Source organism: Hippocampus bargibanti, linkage group LG14, assembly GCF_051943395.1.
Source record: "Hippocampus bargibanti isolate YZ-2025 linkage group LG14, ASM5194339v1, whole genome shotgun sequence".
NCBI classification, from domain to species: Eukaryota; Metazoa; Chordata; class Actinopteri; order Syngnathiformes; family Syngnathidae; genus Hippocampus; species Hippocampus bargibanti.
In genome coordinates this window covers 3525399-3537191 of record NC_142747.1, presented here as the reverse complement: position 1 = coordinate 3537191, position 11793 = coordinate 3525399, and the positions used below count along the sequence as shown (strand labels likewise).

Here is an 11793-nt window from a genome sequence, read left to right as displayed (position 1 = left end):
CCATCGAACATACACCTGAGACAGGCCCATCGAGTGTGGAAGGAGACCAGAGCCACGCTGTCGCGCACAGCAGCCCGGAACCAACATATTGCGGATCGTCGTCGCCGTTCGGCACCAACTTACCAGGTCGGGCAGGAGGTATGGCTGTCCATGAGGGACCTTTGGTTAGCCGGGACATCGGCCAAACTGGGTCCACGGTTGTCTGGTCCCTTTCCTATCGAGGGCATCCTCATCCCGGTCTCGGTGAAGCTACGGCTGCCACCCACGATGAGGATCCACCCGGTTTTCCACGTCTCCCTCCTCAAGCCTGTGGAGACCAGCCCCCTGGCTCCAGCACCCCCCCGGCCCCCAGATGGTGGACGGCGACCCGGTCTACACCGTGCGGGAGATAGTGGACTCTAGGCGCATGGGCAGGGGATTGCAGTACCTGGTCGATTGGGAGGGCCACGGGCCCGAAGAACTACAGTGGGTTCCCCGTTCCTGGATCCTCGACCCATCTCTCCAAACCGGGTGGGCTGCCGGGAGGCGTCCATTGAGGGGGGGGGGGGCAATGTCACATCCTCTTCAGAGCCAGGAGCGAGCCCCTCCCCTCCTGTCTTATCCTCCTCTGCGGCAGGAGCGGGCCCCTCCCCTCCCTGCTCTCTGGACTGACTGTCCTGTTTCTCATTCCTTTAATTGTACCTTCGGGCTATAAAAGCCACCCTTTCCCGTTCGGTCCGCGTCGGTGTATTCTCCGTAGATCCCTGTCACCCAGCAGTACGCAGGTCTGTTACGCTGTTGTTCTCGGTTGCCTGATTTTCTGTTTGCTTTGTCTCAGTAAAAACCCTTCTTGAATATACCGTCTCCACCGTGTATTTCTGTCACCACTCCTCGAGCGGACGTGACACAAGTGAGGAAAACTATATGAGTTCCCCAAACACAAACACACCCAAACATCAACATCATTCTAAAGGCACAACACGGGAAGTCGTGAGCAAAAGATTAGAGAAATTTCCTTTTTTGCACAGGACTGATGGAACATGAAATTTCCTTTTTTTGGACAGGACTGATGGAAAATAGAGGACCCGAGCTAAAAATGGGGGACAGACACCACCCATGGTGGGTGAGATGAGGATTTATATATATATGTATGACATAAACATTCCACTACGTTCCGACGAGTCAGCTGCCGTCACTCTCGCTCGGAACATGACAGCTACGGATGACTCAGCTACAGGATGTTCTTTTCTCTTAAAATATCTATCCAATCACACTGTTGCCACAGCCACATCACTAGATTTCACAGCCTCCTTATTCTTTAATATCGTACTGATCGTAGATTTCGACATGCTGTATTCCCTAGCCAGATCAGACACTCGCACATCTCCTTCATATTTTGCGATTATTTCTTTATTAAATGCAATAGTTGTACGCACTACTTTTCTTTTTTCACTTTTAGCAGCACTTACTTTCTTTGGAGGCATGATTAGGGGCTAAAACTCTTCGTACACTTATATTAAACGCTAGAGCAAAACGCAGCACGTCCGCAAGCGACAACAGTTGGTCACGGAGAGAGCGATAGACCCATACGCCGCTCAGCACCCCACCGATTGCTGTTCGAACTGCGAAGCAAGAATTTCTAGAATATTTTGTTCGGACTGTGAGTCGTTCGAAAACCGAGGTTCCACTGTGTGTATATATATATATATATATATATATATATATATATATATATATATATATATATATATATATATATATATATATATACATCACATCATATATATATATATATATACATCACAGCGGCAGATATACAAGGAAGAGTCTCAGGTATGAAAAACTGGACGGCACCAGGCCCGGATATGGTCCACACCTACTGGCTAAAGAAACTCACAGCTCTCCACGAGCGCCTAGCAGCACAAATGAACCAGCTGCTGATGGATGGGACTCACCCAGGATGGCTAACCGAAGGGCGAACAATCCTGATCATGAAGGATTCCTCAAAGGGTGCAGTTCCTTCCAACTATCGGCCAATAACCTGTCTCTCCACAACATGGAAGCTCATGTCAGGCATCATTGCGGCTAAGATAAGTGGACACATGGATCAATACATGAGCAAAGCACAGAAAGGCATTAGTAGAGATACTAGAGGTGCCAAACATCAGCTGCTGGTTGACAGAACAGTCGCTCAAGACTGCAGGTCCCGACATACCAACCTGTGCACAGCCTGGATTGATTACAAGAAAGCATATGACTCGATGCCACACACATGGATCAATGAATGCTTGGAGTTGTATAAGGTCAACAGGACCCTGAGAGCCTTCGTTGCAAACTCGATGAGGATGTGGAAAACCACACTTGAAGCCAATGGCAAGCCACTAACGCAAGTGTCCATCAAATGTGGCATATACCAAGGTGATGCACTCTCCCCACTGCTGTTCTGCATAGGACTGAACCCCCTCAGCCAGATAATCGCCAAGACAGGCTATGGATACCGCCTCAGAAATGGAGCTACGATCAGTCACCTCCTCTACATGGATGACATCAAGCTGTATGCTAAGAGCGAAAGGGACATAGACTCCCTGATCCACACAACCAGGATCTACAGCAGTGATATCGGAATGTCATTCGGGCTGGAGAAATGTAGTCGGATGGTGACTAAGAGGGGCAAGGTAGTCCACACTGAAGGGGTCTCACTCACTGAAGGAACAATAGCAGACAATGAAAACAGCTACAAGTACCTCGGTATACCACAGGCCAATGGCAACCTCGAATTAGCAACAAGGAAAGCGGCTACGACCAAATACCTCCAGCGGGTGAGGCAAGTCCTCAGAAGCCAGCTCAATGGCAAGAACAAGACCCGGGCAATAAACAGCTATGCCCTGCCAGTGATCAGATACCCTGCAGGAATAATAAGGTGGCCAAAGGAAGAGATTCAGACCACGGATGTTAAGACCCGAAAACTCCTCACCATGCACGGAGGGTTCCATCCCAAGTCCAGCACCCTGAGACTGTACACAAGCCGTAAGGAAGGAGGCCGGGGACTAGTGAGTGTGAGAGCCACTGTCCAGGATGAAACATCCAAGCTCCATGAATACATCAAAGAGAAGGCTCCAACGGATGATGTACTCAGAGAATGTCTCGGACAATGGGGAACAGAGGATGAGGTGCTGGAAGAGGGACAATCATGGGAGGAAAAGCCCCTACACGGGATGTACCACCGAACCATAGCAGAAGTGGCTGATCTCAAGAAGTCCTATCAGTGGCTAGAGAGGGCTGGCCTAAAGGACAGCACAGAGGCACTCATCCTGGCTGCCCAAGAGCAGGCCCTGAACACCAGAGCCATAGAGGCAGGGATATACCACACCAGACAAGACCCAAGGTGTAGGTTGTGCAAAGAGGCACCTGAGACAATCCAACACGTAACTGCAGGGTGTAAGATGCTGGCAGGGAAAGCCTACATGGAGCGCCATAACCAGGTGGCTGGCATAGTCTACCGAAACATCTGTGCGGAGTATGGACTGGAAACCCCAAGGTCAAAATGGGAAACACCTCCCAAGGTGGTGGAGAATGACCGAGCAAAGATCCTGTGGGACTTCCAGATACAGACCGACAAGATGGTAATGGCCAACCAACCAGATATCGTGGTCATAGATAAAGGGGAAAGGAAAGCCGTTGTCGTGGATGTAGCGGTCCCGAGTGATGGGAACATCAGAAAGAAGGAACATGAGAAAATAGAGAAATACCAAGGGCTCAGAGAGGAGCTGGAGAGAGCCTGGAAGGTAAAGGTGACAGTCGTGCCTGTGGTGGTCGGAGCAATCGGGGCAGTGACCCCCAAACTCGACGAGTGGTTGCAACAGATCCCGGGAACAACATCGGATATCTCGGTCCAGAAAAGCGCAGTGCTGGGAACAGCACGGATACTGCGCAGAACCCTCAAGCTTCCTGGCCTCTGGTAGAGGACCCGAGCTGAAATGGGGATAGACACCACCCATGGTGGGTGAGACGAGGATTTTTATATATATATATAATGATAGTGTTTTCATACAAATCCGTAAACATCATAGTTTAGTACATCTTATGTTATTGCATGTTTAGTTTAGTCTATATGGATGTATGTAGCTTATTAGTTAACTACTTGCGTATGCAGAGTGTAACAAGTATCAACTTTCAGTCTAATGTTCTCCCAACACTTGTCCGTAGCTGATAGGCTCAGTCGAGACAATGTCATCAACTGCTGTGTGTTTAAACTAGTTTGAGGAGGCGGGCTTGGTGCTCTTGGCTTCCCCCTCCGACGAGACATGTTCTTTTTCTATTGTTCTACGAGAATAAAGTAGTCTTTTCTGTTCACCATCTACCGTCCCCGCTGGTACTTCATCATAAAACTCAGTTGAACTCCGAACCAGAAGAGAAACAGGAATTAGACTCCAACATATATATATATATATATATATATATATATATATATATATATATATATATATATATATATATATATATATATATATATACAGTAAAGTCTCGTTATATTGATATTCAAGGGAGCCCGAAAAAATATCGATATAACCGGGACTATCGATATATCCGATCCTGCGCCGAACTGCATTAAACAAAAGCCGCCAAAAGAGGGCAGCCAAGCGCCATATAAGAAACAGAGCTGGCCATGAGCTCCCATTTTTTTTTAGATGTTCCCCCAATGTTGCCTCAAAATGGCACATATAATTCTTTAATGATTGTAAACATGTATGCTTTAATCTTCAGAACTACAGTGTATTTGAAACATATTCATAACTGGATGTGTAACAAGAAAGCATATTATCCGAATCTGAAGCCATTGTTTCATGGACGTCTTGGCGTGAAGTCATTTTTATTTGCATTTGAATAAAAAGTGACATCGGCTGTCCTTTAATACACAGTATGGAATGTTAATAATTTTCAAAATCATCGCGCTTCAGCAGACAAAACAAGAAACATTGTTGCAAAAAACGATTGCATTCATATACAGTACAGTGGGCATGTACATAACACAACAGGGAAACTGCAACGCTTACATCTTACTGTATTATGTATACAATTTAAAAAAGTCATCAATCTTCTTCTGCTTCCCATTTTTACCTTTTAACACAAACACTTCAATCTCGTCTGCTACACACGAGCTAGCGTCTGAAAATGAAAATGGCTCTGCTACACGGGTGCTGGGCACGTAACCAAGTCACCTGACCAAGTCGACCAATGGCGCGAGTGATGGCGTGACACGTAACCAAGACACGTGACCAAGTTGACCAATGGCGCGACCGATGGCGTGTCACGTGACAAAGTCACACGGCCAAGTCGACCAATAGCGCGACCGATGGCGGCTCATGTGACCAAGTCGACCAATGGCGCGACCGATGGCGGCTCACGTAACAAGACACGTGACCAAGTTGACCAATGGCGCGACGGATATATCGATATAAACAACAAGAATGGCCGGCGGGGGATGAAAAGGAGCACCGTAATAACCGGATTATCGTAATAACCGGGTATCGTACTAAACGGTACTAATTATACATAAAAAGACTAGAAATGTGCAAGGGAAATGAAAATAGTATCGTAATAAGCGGTACTATCGATATAACCGATATCGATATAACGAGACTTTACTGTATATATATATATATATATATATATATATATATATATATATATACATACACACACACTGTATTTTGTGGTGTATAAGGCACACCCAAAAAGGTCTTGTGTTCTTCAAAAGGTGACACTGCGCCTTATACGCCAGTGCGCCTTATATGTGAAGTCATATTGAGCCACAACAGGTCTCACAACAACCAGCCTCCACCATAGCATCTTATAAAGTGGTGTGCCTTATATTTGGAAAATGTTTTTCATTCATTGAAGGTGTTCTTTGGAAAAAGTTTGAAAATACACTATTCATATGGAGTGTGCCTTATAGTCTGGTGTGCCTTATACACTGGAAAATACCATATACATATACATATATATAGCCTGGTGCAAGAGTGGTTAGTGCGTTGACTTCACAGTGCAGAGGTCGCAAGTTCAGATCTCGTTCCGGCCTCCCTGCATGTTCTCCCCATGGGTTTTCTCTGGGTCCTACGGTTTCCTCTGATTGAACTTGTCTTTAAGTGTAAGTGTCAGTGAGTGCTGATGGTTGTTTGTCTCTGTTTGCCTTGCAATTGGCTGACAACCGGTTCAGGGTGTCCCCTGCTTAGTGCCCGAAGACGGCTGGCATAGGCTGCCCTAGCATAAGCACATCCGACATAGAATCCAGCTGGTCGGGAAATAGCAGGTGCTTGTCTAAACTGGTCAGTGATGCCAAAAAAAATGTTCAGGACCAGAGAAATTTGAGAAGCTTCGAGTCGTGCTGTCCTCCCTTGTTGAAAATCTTGAGCAGGACTCTGCAGTGCTGTTCTTGTCAATAATGGTAGACTCTGATCTGGTCTTTGTCATTTAGGCCAAGCTGTAGGAGGTTGCTTTGGGAACTTGAAGCCTGATAGCGAGTGAACAGAGGGCTGAGACACTCACTTAAGGACATGAACGATTCATCATGAATTTATCAATCAATTGATCATTTAAAATGAACCGTTTTTTCCCAAACTTTTGAGACCACACCAAAAATCGATGAATGACGTCAATTAAAATGGAAGTCTATGACGTGGGCCTTATCATGTGCAAAATAAAAAGTGTCCAAAATGAGAAATAAAAGATCATCACCAAACAATCAAGAGTCATTGCTTGTCATTCTGCGCTGAAAGGATACATGCTGCTGTCCTTGGTTCGCATTTCCAGCCACCGCTTGTTGCTGTCAATCATCCTCTGCAGTTTTCGGCCGTCCACTTTCACTGACTTTTGAACATGCAGGCTACGGGGAAACGCAAAGCATCAGCTGCTAAATACATTCAAAGTTGCTGTCTGTCATCTTATTGATTGATTGGAAAAAAAAAACTGGACCCTTGTACTGTAAATATGGGTTGATGATATGTTATGTGTATATACTGTATGTATATAGGTATAGCTAGATAGCTAGCTATACATATTCAGTATACATATATACACATAATATATCTGTAGATATCAAGCACACATCAACATGTATGTGTATAATTTAAAACAGATTCCTATCTTACAGACAGTGTACTGTCGGTGTCCAAATACCTGACATGTAAATTAGATATCAAGTAGACAGGATGAACTTAATACAACCATGTATGTGTATATATGTATAGACAGATAGCTTGCTAGCTAGCTAGAGAGCTACATCGATAGATCAAGAGAGTGAGAGAGATCAATAACTCAGAAGGAGATGTCATGCTCCTTGAGGCGCTCCAGAGTATTGCAGGTATTATCCACTTGAGATACTTTTTCTAAGAAATTTCGCTCTTTGACAGATTCCCATTTCCACCACAAACGCAAATATATGTTTACCTCGCAGGAGAATATGGTGTCGTCGAGGTCAATTTCTTCGGGGTGCTGGAGCTGAGCACTGCTGCTGCTTCTGGAGAACAACAACAGCACCAATCGGCGACAGTTTAGGCTGCTCGTATCAAACAAGCGATGAACGATGGCTTGACTGTGCATACCAGGAAAGATTTCTCCCCATCTGCGGAGTGTGGCATCATCAGCAGTTCTCAGCCCACTTGTAAACGAGGCGTCCGGGTAAGGGGGCAATCCTGATCCGCTTTGGGTTGATGACTTCCAAAGTGGGACAGCTTGGCCAAGAGTGATTGAAGATCTTGTGTTGCTCTGTTTCTGGGTCAATGAACCCAGAGCTCCTAAAACGGAGTTGAGCTGCCCCGAGATCTGCGGGTGGGACTGTGCTAGCTCATGAGCTTTAGCCAAGAACTTCACGCCGCATCCTAAGAAGTGAGAGGATAACATCTGAGAAGATGGATTGAAAAACTTGGAGTTCCCCCTTGGGCGAAAGACGATCGTTTGTCACCTGGCTCGTCAGGGTCGTCAACCGTGGTGCTCAAGTCTGAATCGGTCACATCAAACGTGACCTTCCTCTCTCCAGACAACAGTGTTGCATCTTGAAGGAATGACTGGAAAGGGAATCAAAAACGTAAAAAGTATTCAACAAGAGCACTGTGCAAATTCAAAACAAGCGTAATATACACATCGCAAGGAACCTTTGCAGTCACTTGGATCAGAATTTCAGAGCCTGGCCAAATGAAATCAACTGTTGACGGGCCTTTAACCCTTTCAGGGGTCGTGGGTACAACAGTGGAAAGCTTATCATGTTATCAGGTTACAGCACAGGTGTCAAAGTCAAGACCCGGGGGACAAATCAGGCCCGGCACATCATTTTATTCGACCTGGTGAAAGCAAATCTCTCCCTAAAGCATCATGGAAAAAAACTCCACTCCAGTGCCAGGGTTTTTGTCACTGACACTCGAATTGCAGGACCCACAGAATATTGAGTTGGAGGACGACAAAACATTCAATGCAGCGTCAGAAAACTTACTCTCTTCGTTCAAAAAAAGAGTTAATTCTTAAATGATATGGGTCTGGAGTTATTTGAGCTTGAAATGAGGGTGGTTGTCCAAAATACAATACAATACATACATATTGGTTTAGATAGCCCTTTAACAACAGCTGAAGCTGGAACAAAGCGCTAACATGGAAAAAGGAGAAATGATGCCCCTTTTTGGAAGGAAAAAAAACCTTGGCTAAGGCTATGGCCAGCACTTTATCGGCACCCAAACAAGTAAAAACAAAACCGGAACAAATTCGGGCATGGCGCTCGACATGATATTTTGGATTGGATGTGTTTATTCACCTCGCAGTGGAGAAATTTACATTTCACAGCAGCAAAGATATGTAAGGAAGAGGAAAGGAAAGAAAGAAGTAGAAAAACAAAATACAGGAGCTGCTGGAAATCGAATACATTTGTCAATGGCAGTGAATAAGTTAAAAATCACATTCTCTATGTAGTTTTATCTTCTTTTTATTTGTAAATGTATCCGTTGTTTTATTTATGTGCTTGTTTTTTGATTGTAATGTATTCCTGAGGAGCTTTGAAAGTCGCTTGTAACTCAAATGTATTATTTTCATGATTATTATTATTAGACATCCTACTGCCAGTTGCCCTCCAATGACATGATGCTAAATGCTAAACTCCTCAGCGATGGAACCTTCAAGCCGATGAAGTTGTTCTTTCCTGCGATTGAGTGTATCCATCTGCTGGATCTCAGACGCGTTTCTCACGTCCTGACAATAGAATGAAAATGCAAATGTGCCACATAGACATGGATCACATTATTAGCATCTGCCGAGTTACCTTCGCTTCGAGGTTGGATTGCTGAGCGGAGTCGCCGTGGGCCACGTGCAGAGTGTGTTTGTGCTTTAGTCGGCTGTTCTCCTTCTCCAGGAAGAGTTTGGTCTTTTCGATGGATGTGCAATGGGAGGAGTTTAATAGGCCACATCTGAGTCAATGGATGCAGGAGTCATATTTTCAATGTCAGTAAATTGTTGACATTTTGTCACATTCAAAAATGAATATGGATGCAAGAATTGCAATGAAAAATAAGAATCGATGTTTCCTCCAAAAGCTATGGAATGATGAGACCATTTTTTTCGGACACTGGTCACATTCGGCATGAAAATGGAGAAAAGTCAACTTCAACGCACAATTAAGACAGTGGAAAAAAATAATTGGCACCGCCCTAGCCACTCTCGAGGACTTGCACGGTGCAAGAATCCAAATAAGGGCGCAGAAAATCCTACTGGACCCTCCGCACCCTGCCCACCACCTTTTCCAGCGACTCCCTTCAGTGATCTTTTAAAATAACTTTGCTAGGGGGAATTTTTTTCTTGGTTATGCCACAATTAACAGTTTTTGGCACAATGATTACAAGTGGGAAAAAAAATGTTTTTTTGCTTATTTTTGTACAGTAAAGTCTGGTTATATCGATATTCAAGGGAGTCCGAAAAAATATCGATATAACCGGGACTATCGATATATCCGACCCCGTTTGCATGTAATTTTCTCCGTGCGTGCATAGAAATAGTATCGATATAACCGGGACTATCGATATATCCGATATCGATATAACGAGACTTTACTGTGTTTGGTGTTTAAAAAAAAAAATTAAGCAAAATATATTCCATGAAATCCCCTAAGGAACATTAAAGTTTAAAAGAAGGAATATTGGTGTTATAACTAGTTATATGCACATGCTAAAACATCCTATGTTATTTCATATCTACTTATTCTTATCAATTAGTAAGTCCATCTATGTAGTTTAGTTATTTGTATATGTTAATTAGTATACATGTACTCAGCTTGTACTTAGTATACGAATCTAGCTATCATGTTTCAGTCTAATAATAAATATTCAAGATTGTATCTAGCAGATACAGCAGGTCCTTTCCAAAGTGACATCACTCCTGATGTCTATATATCTGTCTGAGACACGCTCATGCGCACGCTCTTGTCTCTCTGCCCCTTGGCTTCGCTTCTCCCCTTGAGAACATCCTCTAGCTGCCTGATAATAAATATTCCTTTCTTGTGTATCACCTTGCTTCATGCTGATTTAATATTTAGACTACACAAATGGAGAAGTGAACCAGGAAGAATAACATTAATCCAACATTGGTAATCTCTGAAAATTATATTATTGTATTGTGATAAAACCCTGGAATATTTTTGAGGTCATAAAAAATACAGAAAATACCGCACATTATACTAATCTGCAATATCTATTTTTTGTGTTTGACATCAAAAAATGAAAATGATGGGGAAATCCTGGTGTCGTTTAAAAATATGCCATTCATTGAAGGCGTTCCTCATAATCCGGTGCCTTCATACTACTGGACCCTCCGCACTCTGCCCACCACCTTTTCTAGCGACTCCCCTCAGGCAGGCTACCGATCCATGCGCAGCAAATCCACAGACATTTAAACAGCTTCTTCCCCCAAGCCATTGACTCACGAAACAGTAACCCTAGTACAGTGACACCTCAGTTTACTTAATTGGTTCTCAGAAAGTGTGTGTAAGCGACAAGTTCATCTGCCAAACATTTATTCCCCATAAGAAACCATTAAAAATGAGAAGGTTTCTTCAGCCGTCATCTGTACAAATTTGAAGGTTTCGGACGTTTAGCCTCCTATCCAAGAAGCTTCGTCAGCGAACTAAAGTCTGACACAGGGACACAGATACCTATCATAGCTGTGTCCGGCGCCGCCATGTCTGGACATTAGGGATATATAAACAGGGCCGATACGACGAGTCAGACTTTAGTTCGCTGACGAAGCCTCTTGGATAGGAGGCGAAACGTCCGAAACCTTCAAATTTGTACAGATGACGGCTGAAGAAACCTTCTCATCGATGGACCACTCCTGTACGACTGAGAGTTTACACAGATATTAAAAATGAGATTAATCTGTCCCCATAAAACATACTTTTCTACTAAATAAGCCTTAAAACTACACAAAATATACCTCATTTTATGTACAAGTGTTGGATAAGAAGCGAAACGTCCGACACCTTCCAAAAAGTACAGATGACAGCTGAAGAAACCTTTTCATCAATGGACAACTCCTCTACGACTGAGAGCTTACACAGACGTCTCACTCACAATGTCCCCTGCTAGAAATCAACAGAAGTTTTTCTGCCTTTTCTATTGCCTGAGACCGTTATTTAGACAACACAGAAAGACCCTTAGCCACATGTAGCAATGGTCGACTTAGTACACTGAGACTGGGACGCTAAGTCACACAAATGCACACCTCGTTCCTGTTTTTCGATGATATTCTTCTGCTCGACCGTCATTTTCTTTTGTGTCCTCTTCG

The 11793-nt window shown here is 44.0% G+C and overlaps 1 protein-coding gene across 4 annotated transcripts in view; it reads right to left on the bottom strand.

Moving 5' to 3' along the window:
* Positions 1-5646: 5646 nt before the first annotated feature.
* cep164 (centrosomal protein 164) overlaps positions 5647-11793 on the bottom strand; it is a 54825-nt gene continuing 48678 nt past the window's right edge. For all 4 annotated transcript variants that reach the window (XM_089013196.1, XM_089013197.1, XM_089013199.1 and 1 more), the window contains 6 exons: positions 9281-9425; positions 7940-8042; positions 7581-7856; positions 7426-7495; positions 6761-6862; positions 5647-6512 (listed from right to left, as the gene is read on the bottom strand). In XM_089013196.1, coding sequence (XP_088869322.1) covers positions 6416-6512; positions 6761-6862; positions 7426-7495; positions 7581-7856; positions 7940-8042; positions 9281-9425 — 793 coding nt within the window. In that variant the 3' untranslated portion in view covers positions 5647-6415. The remainder of the gene's footprint in view (positions 6513-6760; positions 6863-7425; positions 7496-7580; positions 7857-7939; positions 8043-9280; positions 9426-11793) is intronic.